General features: G+C 40.8%; 1 protein-coding gene across 2 annotated transcripts in view; it reads right to left on the bottom strand.

Annotated features, from left to right (window-relative positions):
* Positions 1-616: 616 nt before the first annotated feature.
* Positions 617-18,822, bottom strand: part of cltcb (clathrin, heavy chain b (Hc)) — a 64,044-nt gene continuing 45,838 nt past the window's right edge. The window contains exons 23-34 of one of the 2 annotated variants that reach the window (XM_059655406.1): positions 17,742-17,899; positions 16,654-16,818; positions 16,110-16,217; positions 15,646-15,813; positions 15,371-15,520; positions 13,218-13,349; positions 12,231-12,341; positions 11,610-11,780; positions 9,498-9,719; positions 6,993-7,013; positions 2,761-2,836; positions 617-1,521 (exon numbers count right to left, since the gene is read on the bottom strand). In XM_059655406.1, coding sequence (XP_059511389.1) covers positions 1,400-1,521; positions 2,761-2,836; positions 6,993-7,013; positions 9,498-9,719; positions 11,610-11,780; positions 12,231-12,341; positions 13,218-13,349; positions 15,371-15,520; positions 15,646-15,813; positions 16,110-16,217; positions 16,654-16,818; positions 17,742-17,899 — 1,604 coding nt within the window. In that variant the 3' untranslated portion in view covers positions 617-1,399. The remainder of the gene's footprint in view (positions 1,522-2,760; positions 2,837-6,992; positions 7,014-9,497; positions 9,720-11,609; positions 11,781-12,230; positions 12,342-13,217; positions 13,350-15,370; positions 15,521-15,645; positions 15,814-16,109; positions 16,218-16,653; positions 16,819-17,741; positions 17,900-18,822) is intronic. The other variant, XM_059655407.1, reaches the window with a different exon arrangement.

Genomic DNA, 18,822 nt, shown 5'->3' with positions numbered 1-18,822 from the left:
TGCAGCCAGTCTTGTTTCATTTCTTTGAAGGCAGTCAACTACATTGCAGAGACTTCAGACCCACAGGTCAGACCAGGTCGCAGAAATAGCAGATCTCCCTGATGGATATTAGTGAGCCAGATGGCTTAGGCAAATTGACAATTGTTTCATCGTTAGCCACAACTAACTCTGGATTTTACAGAATTCAAGTTCCAAACACTGTCGGAGACCCAACTTTGAATCCTGCCACAGCAGATGGTGAGTCTGCGCACTATTCAGTGGATGTGCTAGTCATAGCTTTCCAATTGTTCCAAAACAAGAGATTAGAAACTGTATTGTGTTAACTTGCCAAAAAAGCTGTAGAATATGTCTACCCAGATAAGTGGTCAGTTGCAGGCTTGACCTTAGTACTTCAGCATTTTGTTTGGATAAGACTCAAATGGTTTAGAAATGGAAGTGAAATGGTTAAGTGGAGTCTACACACATTCATGGTATGCTAGTGGGCTGTATACTTAATTTTATTGAAGATGCTGAGGATCTTGTTAGTTATCTAAAAACTGTAGTGTTTTTTTTTTAAAAAACATGTGACTAGTTGTAACTGGAGTAATCTAGAAATGAAACAAAAAGGACAAAGAGATTCATAGTCCTGTTTTTATTTCCAATCTGCTTTCAAATTGCACAAAAACTGACAGGAGTTAATTCTTTATTCTGTACACTCAAAGACAGTGACCTAACACACCACAATATCCAGCAAATGCAAGACCTAGCACAGGGTTGGAAACAGACTGGGTTTAGGGACTGTCAAACTAGTGGTCCCACATTAGCACAGCAGGCCATCCTTAAGTAAAGGAGGGAACAGTTGTAGTAGGGGCTTTGAAGACCTCTGCATGGTTTTAAAAACAGCCTGCATAGATTGGGGGAGTCCAACTTTCAAACTATTTGTTTAAACAAACTCAATTTCCAACATTTAGATCATGGTGTTGGGTGCACTGTGATTAGTGTTTTTGTTGCTTAACATTACATAAGCAGCCAAGTCCTGTACTCAACCTCTACCATAAATGAATACAATAGGATGTACTGCTTTTTTTTTTAAATACAGCCACAAGCTGCTCAGTTGGGAATACTACATTAAAAGTGTTGTCTCACTAGAGTGCAAATCTTTACAATAGACTGTATTGCAGGACATGAGCTCACACTGAGCACTTTAAATGCAACAACCATTCCCCTTCAAATAAAAATCACATCTAATTAACATGGAATGTGAGGGATGAGTTAGACAGCTGTGATCCAAACATTCAGAACTAGAAAAAAGACACTGAAGTCCTTCATGACATACAATATAAAGAGCTTTGCTTTCTCTTCCTGTTGCAAGATGGAGGGAAACTGGCAGATGCTGAGGAGTTACTTGGAAACTTTTGCCTTACATACTATACCCATATGTGCCAGGCTGAGCATATGGTTGGGCACCGTAACTGTAGCCATAGGCTGCCTGCGGAGGGACACTTACACTGGGTCCTGCTGTCAACATGAGTTGAGACTGACCTGCATAGAAGGGAAAAATAATTAGTGCATTTAGGCAATTTTAACATAGCTTGATCAAATTACTTCAAATACTCCACATCTTGAGTTAAGAGAACTTAGCTCAACAGCAAGATTTCAATCAAAAAATTCCATTAACTCTAGTATTTTAGCTATGGTTACTAGTGTAGCACTTCACTAATGTAATGGGGTTGGTTTTGCAGTTGGCTCGACAGCTGGTTTGTGAAAGCAACAGGTTCAATTCCTGCACTATGCACACAGTCTCTCCTTGCTCGAGATTCAGGTTAAAATCAGTTGTTTAATGAGAACTCCACACTATGGTCTGTTAAGATCATAGTGTAAAATACCAGGACCCCCCAACCCCCACTCCAATGAGATGACCATTGCACCTGACAAGTCTCCATTTAACCTTTCACTCAGCCAGTTAAAATGCCAACTTTTAAAATTTCACTCAGTGGGGCACTGCTGGCTGGGCCTGCATTTATTGCCCATCCTTCAATTTTAAGCATCAAACACATTGCTGTGGGTCTGGAGTAAAATGTCAGCAAGACAGGGTAAGGAATGGCATTTTCCTTCCTGGAGGGAGTGAACCAGGTGGGTTTACTTAACCGTTGACAGTGGTTACATGGTCAGACTCCATTCCAGATATTTAGTGAACTCACGTGCCACCATCTACTCTGGCAGTATTTGAACTGCAGAACATTACCTGGATTGCCAAATTCCTAGCCCAGCGATAATGCCAATAGACCACTGCCTCCTCTGAAAACAGTGGGTAGCAGTCCATAGTCAACTTGTTAAGTTTCTCCACTCAAAGCCATCCCATTATTCTTGATATGATCAATCAAGACTAGTGTGCAACAGATTAGTGCCTTAGACATGAGCACGATCTTTCAGTGAAGTGATCAGACAGCATCACTAGGATCAGAGTTTGGAAGCAAGCAATTTGGACTGATCAATCTAGTAAAACAGTTACCAATGGAGGTTAATAAACCCATCTGGCACCTCATTTGAAGCACAATGTGCAGAATCAGTCAAATAAATTGGCCTGAAAATTGATCAAGGCTTTGGTATTGACTTGTGCGCACAAGTCAAATGTGCTACTTATACCTACACATTAGCATGCAATTTGTCACTTACTGATGGGACAGATGGTTTTCATCTTGAAAAGTTTGAATTACAGCACCTCAATTTACTCAAACATTTGAAATTTGTCATTAATTAACAAGCAAAGGTCAAACAAACCATAAACAATGGGGGTCGTCTCAGTTGCCTGTTCCTCCTCTTTCCTCAGAGATTCAGAGATGTCCAACTTATCCACCTGAAAAACCCAAACAATTACCAGTCATATGTCCCACCTGGGCAAGATCTGTTTCCTGATCAGAAGGAAAAGCCTTATGAATGCTCAAGTTAGAAGAAATTTCCAAAGCAGGGAACAAGTGACCATTCAATGGATTATAAAGCAAACAAACAGGTTAAACTAGTACAGCCAGGCTGACTTGTTCAGTTTACTGATCAGTTCCTGGACATTAAAACTGCTGCTTTAAATGCAGACCAGAATGTTATTTTCTCCTAAAATCCTGGTATGATTGATTAAAAAGCTCCTCAGTAAGGGAATTGCATACAGGACTTTAAGAAGAAGTTATTCAAACTGCCAATCAATGTGAGCCACAGGCCAACACAAGCAACATGGGGACTGGGAGCCTGCTCACTGATGGGGAATGAGGGACATAGGCAGGAAAACAAACAGAAACATTTGCTTAATTAGTTGGAAACATCAAGTGCTTTCTAAAAGTGGTGTGACTCATGCTACCAAAGACAAGTAACCATCACCAAGTTGGAATGTTCATTAATTGCTGATAAATTGCAGAATAGGAATAGAACAAACAGCTGAGCAAAAAACATGCTGCTGCAGTAACAAGAACCCACAAAGACTCCATCTGCACTTAGTGGCAGTAACCCTTCCAAAGCAGAGAAGGGCATCTAGGCAAAGTTAGAGAGTCTTCAACAGTTATTCAATACTTTTCTAGGGCCTAGTGAGGCAACATTAACCCATCTTGCCATATTCTACATCAGCAATCCAGGCTGAACAATAAAAAAATGAGGCTGGATGAACACAACAGGCCAAGCAGCATCTCAGGAGCTCCCGAGATGCTGCTTGGCCTGCTGTGTTCATCCAGCCTCACATTTTAGTATCTTGGAATTCTCCAGCATCTGCAGTTCATTATCTCTGAACAATAAAAAGTTGGCTTATCAAATTCCCCACCCAAATAGAAGGTCTGAAAATCCTACATTAAAATTTCAAAGTACAAAAGTGCCTCTTTAACTTCAAGAAAGTCAAACCAAGTTTGCTTTGTGAAAGATAGCAATTAGTATCCAGTGAAGTATTAAACATCATTCCAAGTTCATGTTCTAGGACTGCCTTGTTTGGTTAAGGCAGCCCAGGTGACTAGCTCTGCCCAAGCAGTTTGGTCATAGGGAGGCCTCTGAAAGTACAAAATATGGACAGTCAGACTGCTTATACTGTCTCCAGCTGAGGTATACCATGGAATAGACTTTTCAAAAAGACAGTAGATATTGGGTTGTAAACATTTACTGGAGATGAGCAAAGAGATTGAACCTGCATCATGTGTTTCTGCCAATGTCTCATGTTGCTATGGAACAATGGTAAAGAGAAGCCATTTGAATCAGGATTTCTTAATTTCTGGTAACTAGCTGCGGCTAGGTCTGGGGGAAGTCAGTCTGCACACATCTGCAATATACATCAGCAGCTAGAAAGTGGAGAAAGAGCTCCCACGACACCAAGTGAGCTTAGACCGAAAAGATGAAAGGCTTGATATAGCTAGCCTGGAGGCAAGTAATCCACACATCAACCAAAACAGTCAGTTTGAATCACAAGTTATTCAACTGGGGAAAGCTGAAGCCCAGCTAGATTCAGAACAATTTTAGACAGGTCCTTGGAAAATCCTATTTTACTTCAGTGAAACAGGAGCTGGATATAATTTGGCTACAAAAGTACAGAATCTCAGTTCAAGCTATGTGGCCTAACAAAGAAAATTAAGCTTCTATACTTTATTGGTAAAGTATTAAGCCATAGCTCAACTAAAACTAGTCGTTTGATTGTGTTGAGGCAAACAGGATGTTTTTATCCAGAGGAATGACAAGGGAGAGCCACATTTCCTGGCTGGGAGCATTCCATTACAAAACTGGTCAGTGCTTTACTGTAATTAAGTGCATCAGCTAGTAAGTCAGGCTCAGTGAACAGGCAGGCATCAGGAGCAAGTGCACTAGCTAACAGCCTTCATTGTGTAGGGTGGGGGCAGGGAGGCAGAAAACTCAATTGCCCTTTCCTCAGCAGCAGCAGCCAACTCAAGGACTACTCATCAACTGGCTCAGGTGGTAAAGACAAAAAAAGCCATTTAATTCTTAGAAGGGTTCAAGCAAAAATGTTAACAAATCAAGATCAAAATACTTATGCAAGTGTTCAGGCTGTTAGTAAGAGCTTAAATTGCCATGTGATAGGCTGACATTAACTGCTGCATGCAATTTTTACACCTTGGGACCTGATCCATTGAATGGTCTCCTGAGCTGATGCTTGTTATTGTTAATATTACTGTATTAGTCAGAGGTATGCAGAGAAGTGGCCAAGGGCAGAGTCACAGCCATGCTATCTTTACCAAGATGGCAACTGTTTGGAAGCAGCCAACTTATGAACAGCTAACAGCTTCTCAAAAAGCTGTTTGCTGAGTTTGGCCATTGTAGCCAGAAAAATAATCTTCCTTTGAGGCTTGCTTTTTGTATTCCACCCCCCGCCCCAAGTGTCCCTCCTTACTCACTGATAACTGGAAGAAAGATGGAATCTTCAGCCTGAATCTCAAAACCGTAAATTCTTATTGTCCAATGTTCCTTCCCGCTCACTTGTTTTCATGGCTAATTTACATTAGATAAAACTAAAGTCTTTACAGACCAATAATTGCATGCACTGAATACTGCACTCTTATTCAGTACTCTAAAGTACCTTCAAAAAGGGAGTATTACACCTTGCCATAAAAAAACATGCACTGTTTCCCTTTCTGGGAAAGGCAGAGCACTTGTGACTCATGTTAGTAATTTGCCACAAGACTGAAAAAAGGGGACTGTGCAACACTAAGGAACTGCTAACTGACAATCTGAACATTCTCAACATGCCTGATCTGGGCACTTTTTCCTCACCTGGGAAGTGATTCAGTAACTTAGACACAATGACTAAGTCACAAGCCAAATCTAAAAAAAGTGTCTAACTAGAACTAGGATAAAGGAAATGGTTATTGGACTAGATCAAGTCCCACACAGTCTGCTTTAACTGATCTGCAAACAGCTTAATTCTTTACATACCCCTTGTAAATAGCAGTTAGTAGAAAAATTAGACCAGACAACTTTGGTGCAAAGGCTTTTCCATAAACTGCAGCCAGCAAACTGCAGTTTTAGTAGATAAAAACATGCTGATGTTTCATTTTAGCATTTGTGTGCATGAAAAAGAGGCAAAAGTACTGAAGCAAAAAAAAGGCCCGAGATGGTTTTGCCAAACAGGCTCTTCAAATGCACACACAGCCAAGCAGAAATGCTTCATGGCTTATAAAAAACCAAGCTCCCTTTGCAAATGGAGTTGCACATGCTCAAGTGTTAAGAAACACTGCAGTTCAATTACCCATTTTTCACACACACAGTGGCTAGGAGGGGGCAACTGAATGGCTGTACCCACAACACTGCTGCCCACTTATCATTGAGGCCCTGTGGGGATATTTTCACCACACTGAACCACTTCAATATGGCTTGAGTTTAAGATCCTTTGATGTTGCATTCTAATTCCATTGTTTTGAAGGTTTCAGTAAAATGGGGCTTTGCTAATTTAAACACTTGGGCAAGCTACCTAAAATGAGCACTTGTGGTGAACAGCTTTCTTACTCTTCAAATGACTTGGCAAAAGCCAGTCCTTACAGCAAAGGCACCATGGGGACAGCTTTAGCAGAAACAGTGTGTGGGTCAGGTCCCATCATGAAACCCCTCAAACTGCCTCATGTTGATCAACGTCCATTGAGAATCTTAACAATAGTTCATTAGCTGGTTCACAATCCTCTGAAGAGGCTAGACAGTTTGCATCTTACAGCACAATCTTTAAAATACTCACATTAAAAAGTCTAATACCACAGTGGAATGTTTTCAAAGTGGTAAAAACATGTCCAGTCTTAGTTTCTGAAAAGGCAGGGATTGTGAACCAGTCACTATTTGGCCACCTGCCAATTCCTGCTAGTGACTTAAAAAGTCACTGCGAAGGTCCTCACTAAACACTTGAAACTGCTCTAACTCTGCTCGGAAGGATTTGCAGTGGATCTAGTGGAATTAAAAAGCAGCAGTGTAAGATGGGAAGGAAACAATTCATGCAGATTTCCTGAGTTTCAGTCTCCAGAACTAAAGATGGAAAATGAGTCAACTTTCACCTTTTTCTTTATTTCATCAACCTGCAAGGGAATTCAGAGGGTAGCAGCTTAGAATCCAAACTTGTCCAGCACAATAAAGCAGGTAGAAAACAGCAAAACAAAAAGGAGCAAAGAGTAAAAAGGAGAAATGGGAGGGAAAGGGAGAGAACAGTAAACAGCATAGTGTACACATCAGGAAGGACAAATACAGATGAATAATGGCAGAATAAAATTGACAAATAACTTGATCATAGCAAGATGGAACCTGATATTGGACGTTTACTATACTAATGCAGAGACTACTTAGTGTTGCATGTCTTCAGTATCCCATGTATACTCGGAGATTGCAGGACACTGACTACCCCCAAGTGAAACATTTTTAAAAAGTGCTATTCACAAGCCAGCTAGCTTCCAGATTGAATGTAGTTATACACTGTATAATTCATCTAGCTTGAGATTAAATTGCATCAAAGTTCTGGTCTATGCTCAGCTGGGAAACAAAAAAAGTCTAGTCCCAAGGCTATGTATTTTGTAAAACCAAACCATTCAGACAGGGACAGGACTTGAATCTGGACCTGTGGTCCAGAGATGGACACTGCCACATGATCACAAGGTAACTGCAGCCACTACCTGCCAAGAGAGCTGGCAAACTGGTCACCTACTTAAAGTTTACATGGGCTGCATTAAGTTGAACCAGATTTCAAACCCAAAATTTTATTATGCCATTCATCTGCAAGCAAAACCAGGTAGCTTGCAACAGGTACAGAAAAAACATTTGAATAAAATCAAGACACTGCAAGCATGTTAAGAGGTCATAATTCTGCACAGGAAAACATGGCCCAGGAATGCAAGGTTGTTAGATAAAACATTGAAGTTACACTGCAGGTGTGGGTAAAGGAAGTGTTAAGTTTTATTTCTTGCTGTCAATCTCAACTGCAGCATCTATCTGATTCAAAGAATTGCTACACAAAAACTTTAAGCACAAGGTCAATATAAAGAATGGCCTCAGCTGTATGCCCATTGAGGACAATGGCTTGATGTCAAAACAGCAGGTGCTATGAAACCTAAACAAAATCATTTACACAACATCACTGCATGTAAAAATCCATTGCTGGATAGAGAGGCATTTGAAAATTCATCAGATGCCTGCTGAAATAAAAGCCAGAGTCAATTATGGGAAAACATTTAAAATCAGCCTGGAGTTGATACTAAGAAAGTCACTCAAATCAGAAATGTAACATTATCTCACTGGTCACAAAGGAGTCAGGACCAAAAAAGTTGGGGGACCTACTAAAATTGTGAACACTAGCTCTAGAAGCAGGCAACTGATCAGCAGTTTAGCACTAATTAGATGATTGAGATTATGAAGCAATTTGCTCATTTACAGTACCTTTAGGGCTCTGCAGGCCATTCACTGCTACAGACCTATGTCAGGCTTTTAAAAGCCTGTAAAATGTGATACAATTGGAATGGGTCAAAGAAACTGTGTGGAACTTAACTACACAGGGGCCCTGATCTGGAGATTGTAAAAGGCAATTTTAGTTTGTGTACATTATCAGCTTTGTACAAAGATTAAAATTGAGCATAATAGTACTGTAGGCTTTGCCAACTGTAAGAACCCATGCCAGCCAAGTTTTAATCTGTATTATTGAACAGACATTTGAGTCTTTAACCTTCGTGATTAATCCTTCAGTACCCAACTTCTGCTACTCTAACTTGGCCATTTGAGGGGTCAAAATGTGACCTGCCAAATCATGAGTTCAGACTACATCCAATTGATAGCAGATAGTCAAGAACTGACACTTGACGGCAAAGATTTAAATAAATGAGATCAACACAGTTAAACCCTCCTGGCCAGGTCATTATCCACTCTTCTGGCTGTCCAACTATTCTTTGGACTATCCCAACCTGGTCTTCTGCATACAAGCAGACTTTCCTAATTGTTGGAACTGATGAAGTGTCACTCAACCTGAAACATTAAGTTTCCCTCCTGAGCTTCTCCAGCAATTTGATTTACAGCAACTACAGTTTTGTTTTACTTACATTAAAGTTTGATGCCTGGAGTGGAAGGAACAAGAAGCTACAACTAGAGAAAGGGCCACTAGACTTGAAACATGAACTGATTTCTCTAGATGCTGCCAGACCTACTGAGCAGTTTTTAAAAGCTTCTGCTCTGATGTACAGCATTCTAAAGTTTTCACTTTGCTAAATGTTCATTTGAATCACTCAATTATATAATTGATGAGGAAGGGGCAAAACTCCAGTAATCAGGATTTTACTAAGTTAACATCATGGTTAATGCTACAACCATCAGGTTAAAACTAGCCAAAGCAAAAACCATAGCAAATTTAGCCCAGAATGCAAGTGTACACTTGCTGTGCCGCTGTGGGAGTCAAGGTGATACCCCAGTAAAATCACTCTGGAAGGGAAGTGACAACTGCAGCAACCACAGCTAGTTGTTTATACAAAGTTCTGACAGTCACCCTCATTCGATGTTGGAATCTCATCAGCATACTGGGCACATACCTTTGAGAGATACTCTCTCATCACCTGGATGAAGTAAGGCATGGAGAAGTCCATGATGTTGTGCCTCCAAGACAGCTCAAGCACAACATCTGGCCTCAGCAAGTCATAGCAAGTAAACAGACAAGCAGCAAAGCACTCATTCTTCCCATCCTCAAGGAACCACTGAAGCAGTTCTTCTGCAAGCTCAGTATCCTTGGACTCTGCTGCATATTGCATAGCATCCTGAGGTGGGGTGGGGGGAGGAGAAGAGATGGAAGACATTAAAACTTGTGCATATACACCACTTGGCAATGTAATCAAGTAACCTGATTAGCTCCTCAGTTTAAAAAAATTTCATCAGTAGCTTCATTTGCTGTTTAATGACAAGTGTTGGAAAATTTGTATCAAATAAACATGTACAAGAGTTGTGCTATACATGGTGTTAAGCCAGAGCATCTTCAGAGACAAAAAAGTGTCATTTCTGGCCAACTGTCCTAATGGGTCAAAGAAACAGTGTGGAACTTAACTACACAGGGGCCCTGATCTGGAGAATGTAAGAGGCAATTTTAGTTTGTGTACATCAGTTAATGCATGATCAGTAAACATGATCTTCATAAGTGAAACTACTTCCAGCTCTACATCATAGAAACAATGGGCAAGTCTTCATAAACAAGATTGTGCTTAATGTCTAAACATAGCAACGTCTGAATAGAAACTTGCATTGTTCTTAAGTTTCAAATAGTAATAGCAGAGCCAACATTGAAGAGGGGTTAAATCAAACATCCGTCCTTGGCAGACTAGAACACATGTACACTACCTCCAAAGTTAAGTCAACAACTACTCTAGTTCATTTAAACTAGAAATCAGTCAACATGCCTTAAAAGTTTAAGCAAACTTTAAAATCAAATGGCACACTGGGCAATGGTAACGTCTCTACTTAACAAAAATCAGTTCACTGAAAAGCTTTAATTTCTTTTAGTACTGCAGACTTCAGGCATGTAGGCAGCTGTCATTTTCAGACCTGGAAGCCAGGGAGATACAACACCACAGATGCATAGCTTGAGAAAGGGACTGAATGACTGGCACAAATGTTTTCCCTTACATTGTTATTTCTTGTCAACTGTCCTAGTGCCAAAACCAGGGTAGTGCCTTTAATACTGAAGTTCAGCTCCTATTTGTAGTTCAGAGCTTTCAGTCTAACTGATATCCATCCTCCAAAGAGGAAGCCTTTTTCCACAAAGACTGCAATCTTCACTCCATTTTGTGGAGACCCCAGTTCAAAATACAGTAGCCAGAGCTGAATGCAAAACTTGATATTGGAAAACTACCCTTCTCTAGATTTGCAATGCTACGGCACATTGTCCAGGCATCCACAGGTTCCTCAGTTTACCTTGCAGCATGTGGATTTGTGCAGAGAAGCGCACGAGTATTTAGCCCCTTCAGCACATCTGATACTGCATTATACAAAAAAAAACTGTATTGAGCCATGTATCTATAAACTGGAATGTTTGATTGACAGCTTATCCAGGGCTGCATGGTGGCAGCAGTTAGCACAGCTGCTATAGCACCTGGAACCCAGACTCAGTTCCACATTGACATTCTCTAGATCTGTGCAGGTTTGTTCTGGTTTCCTCCCATCGTCTAAGAAATGTGCAGGCTAGATGGACTGGCCATGCTAAATTGCCTGTTGTGTTCAGGGACACAGATTAGGTGGGTTATAGGGGATGGTCTGGGTTGACACTCCAAGCATTAGTGTGGACTTGGGCTGAAAAGCCCATTTCCACACCGTAGGGACTCCATTTTGATTGAGAGTCTGGTCTAACATTAGGAATCAAAATCCACCTCACGTCAAGTGATCTAAATATGCAAAAATAAAAAAAAGTTATCCTCTTTCCTACCAATGCTGACATTCATTGCAAACACAGGAATATTAACTTGCCTGCATTGTATTCTAGTCACAATGTGACTGGGAGACTTTGAAAAATCCTGTTCCCAACAAGACACCATTCACTGCAGTATCAGTTACATAACACTCAACTTGGGTGCATGTGTTTTGTTTGATAAAAGCAAACTTGACATCACTTTACCAGGTGACCAAGAAAAAGTATGAACAAAAGCAGGAGAAGATCTTACTTTATAAAGTCTGTCTTTTTTGCACAGCTCCACACTCTGCTTCCAGCGGTTGTTGCCCTTGAACAGATAAGCACCAATTCGTCGGAACTCAATCAGTTCATGTTTCTCAAGCCGTTGAGCCAGAGAGATATTATCAAAGTTGTCATATGCATCTATGGATGTGCGAAGAGCCTAAGTTGGAGAAGGGAACATTGTAATTTCAGTACAGGTAAGTGCATTTCACTTTGAGGAATGCTGTAAAAAAATTCCACATTAAAAACTTAAATTGTTGGTGACAAGTCTTCGCTTTTACAATCTTTGGTGTGCTCCTGGAGTTTCTAAATTCAAGGCAGGGATTAGAGATGGAAAAGCAGGAATAGGGACGGTCATGTAGAATCCTGCGTAAAGAGGAGGACTGGGGAGGGGGGGGGGGGCGTAGGAGGACTTGTTCCATCCCTTGGTGATCTGTCAAGAGACAGACAGAAAACACCTTTAAAGAATGTCCATATTAAAAAGTCTGTAGAAATTCTTTCCAGGGTTTGACCAAATTCCTATTTTTCAGGTCACAATCTCAAAATGGGAGCATGAAATGCAATACGTTCCTTGCTTTGCAAGCACCAGATTCAATTCCATTTCACCTACCTGGTAGTCTTCCTCTTGGATGAAGAGATTATTCAATGATTCATTCACAGACTTGTTGTTGTTACTTTGTACAGAGCGCAGGTAAGGTTTAACCAAATTCAGCTGTTTCACCTGGAAAGCCAGAGCTCAATTATTTACAACTCTTGGATTGGAGATTCTCTTGCAACTGTCACAAGACATGACTTGACCAAAAAGTGATCAAACAAGTTCAAAACAGAAGCCTGTTCAAAGAAATAAGCGCTGCAAGTGTCTTCAGAGTCAGTCACTCTAAATTCAGTCCCAAAGGTCCACCAGCATCTAGAAGCAAGTGGTACCTATTTTGGTCCTGTGGGTGGTGGATGACTCACTGAATTTTGATTAAAAGCCAAATTCAAGATCTTAGTCTGAAAGGTCTAACTTCCTGTGAAGTAGTTCAAAGAGACTTCATTAATCCCTGGGACACCATTACCCATCCGGTTTCTAGTATGGAAACTCATGACATCCAGTACTGTGGCAGGCAAAAATTAATATTCTGCCTATAGCTCCACACAAATATCTTTCAGACCAGAAAGCTCAGCATTCAGCTTCTGTAAAAGTGCGGATGTCGAGTAGGTGGGCAATTAGAGGACTAGAATCCAAATTCAATTGGCATTTAAAATCTCAGGATTATTTACCTAATTGGGGAGTGGGACAAGGCAAAAGCAGGAGTGACAACGTCAATACTTAGTCAAACAGCCTGCGCATACTCGAGGTCTGAAGCAAAAGGCTAATTGTTAGTCAACTATTCAAATCAGTTCACTAAGCACATTAGAGATTTTCAAAATTAGCAAAGTTGAAATTTTGCTTTATTAGCAAACACCTTGAATTGTTGAGCATGGCAGTGTTTTACTTCTGGAATTCAGTGTCCTCAACTTTGAAAAGGTCTCTTGGCAGTGACTCAATTAGTAGCTGTTACTTAACTCATTCATTAAAGTGTTTTTTGCTGGCAGAGTGTAACTGTACAAGTACCTTTGTAAAGTAGTTCACAGCACGTGTATGGTCCAGACGAGGAGACAGCACCATGAGAAGGTCATTCAGTAATAAAGGCTTAAACTCCAAGTAGAATTGTGTTGCTTTGTAATAGAGTTCCACATTGGCCACCTTCAAATGAAATTTAAATGCAGGTAATTATGAAAGCTAAAATCTTTTAAGCTAGCCAAACACTTCTACATTATACAGAAAGCTTGTTTATACAAACAAATCTCAGGTTTATGCACTTTGAAAGTGTACTGTTATAGTTTCACCTACACCTTAGATATACTTTCTCTAGCCACTAGGTAGCATTGTCCACTAAGTTGAGCACCACCTAGTGGTGGGTGAACAAATCTTTTCACACCAATTTCAGCTGAGAGAGTTTAGATGAAATAGTTTAGGCCACAGCATGATTCTTATTTTAAATGCAGGATGATAGCCAAAACATTAAATCTCAATTTCAAAAAACTTGCAAAAGTATAAACATACAAGTTATCAGGGCAATTAGACCAGAGGTTAGCACAGCTGCCTCAATACCAGAGACCCTGGGATCAAATCCACCATCCAGCAACTGCATTGCGTTTGCCCATTCTGTGTCTCCTCCATGCACCTGTTTCCTCCCACAGTCCAAAGATTCCCAGGTTAGGTAGACTGGCCATTTAACAGGCCTTGTGGAGGCCAACTGGATGGAATGCTCTTTACAGCATTGGTATGAAAGTGGACCTAATGGGCTATCTGGCCTACTTCCATACTGGAATGGTAGTGATTTGACCTTTTCAGCAACTCCAGCAGAAGATCTGATTATTTCTAATTCCCTCATCTACTCCAATAACCTTGGCTTTTGTCCAACTCATCATCCTGATCCTAAAAAAAATTTCAGGTGCTCTAAAGTTGCAGAACTTTGTATGCCAGCCAGCAAGAAAAATTAACAGTCCAAGATGTGAACTGACCCAAAAGTTGAAGTGGAAAGTACATGCCTTTAAGGCCATCCAGGATCCTCTACACTTCAATATGAAGGTTCAGGTTTTCAGCAAGTTATTCATATCATATCCATGCCAGACAAAAAACATTAGTCATGTTTTCCAGCTTCTGGCCCATAGCCCTGGATGTTGAGAGACTAAGAGGAGACCAAAATATTGCTCAAATGTCAGGAGTTGGACTAAACTACCTTTTCAGGTGCTAAGTCCCAGACACAGGCCACCACTGGAAAAGAGCCAATTCTTTAGCCTACTAGTCATAGTCAAAAATTCCTTCCACAAGTCCCTTTTGGTCCATCCCTCAAATCTTACATATCAAGTCTGCTCAACCTCTGCTTTTCTTACAAGAGGACTCAAGCCTGACAAAGTTTCTCAGTTCAAACCCTCCAACCCAAGCAGCATCCTGCTAGACAAGCTCATCCTTCAGCCAGAATTGCATGCAGTCTTCCAGTAGTGGCCCAACAAGCCTTAAGAGTAACAAAAATGTTGTGTTAAACTATGTCTGGATAGCACACAAACCAACTCTACATGTGGCAATGAATCAAATGCCCCAAATTGTTAGCCCACCATTACTGCAAAAAATTGCTTTGAGTTGAATTGTATTTGGTGCAGCTCTACAGACTTGAACAGACTATAGATGCCCTCCTACAGTTTAGCTATTCCCTATTAACCCCATCTAATAGTAACTGGTGTGCTGGTTTGCATATCTTTGAGTTTTTGTCATAGCTGTTATTATACACCCACAAACCTTTGGGCCTTCACCTTTTATTCTATTCCTCATGACATTGGAACAAGCTATGCTAACCTTTAAAGGTGATTGCCCTATTTCCTGTCTTCTAGACTCTTGCTTCACATTTCACTCCATCTTTTGTTCTGTTCTGAACTCCTCAGGTGCACTAATCTCTACATACTGTCCTTCCATTTAGGATTTTTCATTCCACCTACCAAAGGGAGGTGTTTTTGCATACTATATTCCCTTTGCCAAAATAAACTGGAAATAATTTGATTGCATTAAATGCATCGCCCCATATCGATTTGAGAAAAGTCAACATAAGAATCAAGAGTAAAGTGGGGGGAAATGGCAAAGAGCGTTGTTCAAGCTACAAGGAAGCTACTCTCATCCACAGAACTGCCCCTTACCAATGGTTCATTTTGTCTAGCTGCCATGCTTACCTTGGTGATGATGTCCTTGAACTGTCCCTCCTTCCATGCATCTGTTGGATGATTCATCATGGTAATGATGGCATTATCATACTCTTCATACTTGTCATACAGGAAGACCAACTCCGCCCACAGGTGAGCCTGCTCAGCAGCTCTTAGCACCTGTGCAGTTATAGGCAGTTAGTAACTGAAAGCAAGAGTGATAGACAACTCCCTCCTATTTTTTTTGGGGGGGGGGGGGGGGGGGGGGGTGGTGGAAAGAGGGGAAGAGAAGGCAGCTAGCTTACCTTGGGAATGTTGACTCTGGACCAGAAGAGCTCCAGGTGTTCCCTCATCTTCTGGGGCTTGTATTTGGAATATAGGATAGCCAGTTCAGTAAACATACCCATATGAGCACGCTCTAGACCAAGTGCTGCCTCTAACATAGTGATCAGTTCCTCAAAGTAGCCACGATCCTGTGAAAAAACAGAAAGCAAGATCAATACAAACACAGCAAGTTCACACTGTTTGAAGCCCTGGAAATTCCTTAACTTCCAGGGACAGCTTTCCTCACTGAAATCTAGTTTCAGCAAAACGTGTCCATTCATGTGGGTAGAGTAAAAAATGACTTCTGTACTCATTTCACTTGATACACAAGTGGGAAACATGCAAACTCCTAGATGGGCGCAAAGTACACAAGCAAGCCAACAGGTTCTTCAGCTTTAAAATGGACTTGAAAGCAAGTATGGAGTGATCAATAAGACTACATTACCTGGTAGTAGTTAATAAGTTCCTCCAGTTCATCAGCATGTACAACAATATGGAGGCCACACATCTGAGCCAAACGGAACTCCTTTCCCTCAACACAAGCAAAACACACCTAAAAAGAAAAAAAACATTGCTGAGCAAGGGTTGGATTCTTCCATTCAAATTAACTTACTAATTTAGTACCATGAAACAAATTTGCAACTTGTTCTCCTAATTTCAGGACAGCTTCAAGGTCACTTAGAACCTTTACTGAACCCCATTTGATGTGGAGGAGTCAAAAATTTGACACTTGTCAGCATCCTGTTGCAATAACTTTGTTACTTTCACAGAAGGGAATTGAAATGGGCTACTAGACACCCCTCTAGTATTTAGCAACTCTCCCAACTGAAGAAACAATTCTCCTTCCATTCTTATGGGAACAAAGAAGTACTCATTTGTGTTGATGACCTTAGCATACCAACCAAGATCAACACCACAGTGGAGATTAAAGCTGGAATCAAAAATATCTTGGACTTGTGAAGAAGTCACAAGGCATCAAAAAAAAGTACCTCCTTCCAAGTACGAGTACTGTTTGCTTTACGGGCACCATCCACTGCAGCCTGATATTCTCCAAGATGAACGAGTGTTGATGCCAAACGGCCAAAGTTGGAGACATTATTGTACAGCAGCTTAGCAGCTTCATACATATGGTCATCATAGCAACGGTCACCCACCTGTGAATAGAAGTGTTTGCACTGAGCCATCAGCATTATGGAGAAAAACCAACAGCTAGATCTCAATTCAGTAAGCAACTTCAAAAAATGAATCCTGGATGTTTGCAGAATCCAAGAAAAATATAACTGACAAAAGCTCCCACTTTTATATCTAGCTTTGAAACTAAAGAGTTACACCCTATCAATGATATAAAAGCGCTGGAGGCTATTAAGATACAGTGGCATATGCTTAAGGTATCAAATAGTGACTCAGTTTGAACAAACTAATCCAAACTGCATCTCCTAGACCAGCATCATAACTGGCTTGTCTGGTAAGGATTTGATTAGATTACTGTTCCAGGTTTCTACTCTAGGATTTCTTCCACAATGGACTGCCTGCTCTTAAATCTAGTTTTAAGAATCGGTTTTGTAGCTTTAAGTTTTCACATTTGACCAGCAGTAGGTTAGATTCCCTACAGAGTGGAAACAGGCCCTTTGGCCCAACAAGTCCACACCACCTTGAAGCATCCCACCCAGCCCTGAACACCATGGGCAATTTAGCATGGCCGATCCACCTAACCTGCAGATCTTTGGACAGTGGGAGGAAATCCAAGCACCCAAAGGAAACCCATGCAGCCACAGGGAGAATGTGCAAACTCCACACAGTCACCCGAGGATGGAATCAAACCCAGGTCCCTGGCGCTGTCAGGTTGCAGAGCTAACTGAGCTACCATGCCACCCAGTAGTGAAATTCCCTTTAAATTCTTAGAGTACTGTAGATGTTCTCCGAAATAATAGGAAGCACTGGAGGAGAAACCAAGTCTTAATATTTGTGGACAGATTAGTTTGAGTCCCAATAAACTTTCAGAAATGAAGTGTTTTTGATACTTCCAGACCTGTGGACTTTCTCCAACAATAACACTTAAATCTACTAAGAAACATACTTGCTGGATGTGAGCATTGTTGGGACCATTAATGAATTCCTCCAGCTCTGCCAAGCGGTTGGTTTTTGCCAGTGCAAAAATAAGTTCAGTCTCCACATAAGACTCACGGGCCTTCTTCCTAGCCATTTGCAAGTACTTTACAAGGTCCTCCCAGTTACCTAAAAAAACATGTACAGCATGAGCTCAGTTTGCACATGTATAAGCAAAACAGCCTACCCAGCCAACTGATTAAACCATGGTTGACCATTTGTTGTTAGGCAAGGAAATAACATCAAGTCTCCACCTTTGATTATTCAATGAATCCATCTCCCCAGGCTGAAACTTTCAAAGTCACAATCCTTGAATCAGTCCCAATACAGCCCTCAATTATTGATCCCAATTAATGGATTCATCCACAAAGAGTATTCTATGCCTACTTTATCAAAGCCATTCAAGATCTGTGAGGTGTCACAGGTCACCAAGTTTTCCCTCATGGGGCAGTTACTCATTTTAAAGTGTTATCCAAGTAAGTTGGTCTGACTCCAATACTAATCACCTTCCTAAGGGAAGGCATCCACATGTTTATACCTAGGAAGGGTTGAGAGGAATGTGGGCTAAATGTTGGCAAGTGGGACTTGATCAGCTTAGGATTTCTGGTCAGCATGGAAGAAGTTGGACCAAAAAATTCTGTTCTGTATATCTGGTTTATACAGAAGGATACCAAAATTGCACACTGCATTCAAGATGTGGTTTCAGTGCACTGTGCAGAAATAACTACTTAGTTGCAGGAAGACTCAGTAGCATTCCATTAGCCTTGCTTATTCTAGGCTGTACACCAACATTAGGCTCAAGGGATTTGGGTATTCAAGACCCCTTGCATCTCAAACTTTTGTAGCCATTCTTTGGCTAATTGTACATTTTACTGTTGAACATGTCAGACTTTTGTCCCAAGTCCATTTGTACAGACATACTTACCTATCTACCATTGCAATTAAATTACCACACCTGTACCTTCCATAAAGTCATTGTTAGAAGTTTTGTACTTTCAGAGAAATCAGTTTAAGGACTCAAGTGAATAACAATCTTGTTGCAATAAAAAAGT

This window comes from Stegostoma tigrinum, chromosome 27 (assembly GCF_030684315.1).
Source record: "Stegostoma tigrinum isolate sSteTig4 chromosome 27, sSteTig4.hap1, whole genome shotgun sequence".
In the NCBI taxonomy this organism is placed as follows: Eukaryota; Metazoa; Chordata; class Chondrichthyes; order Orectolobiformes; family Stegostomatidae; genus Stegostoma; species Stegostoma tigrinum.
This window is presented reverse-complemented; position numbering and strand designations above follow the sequence as displayed.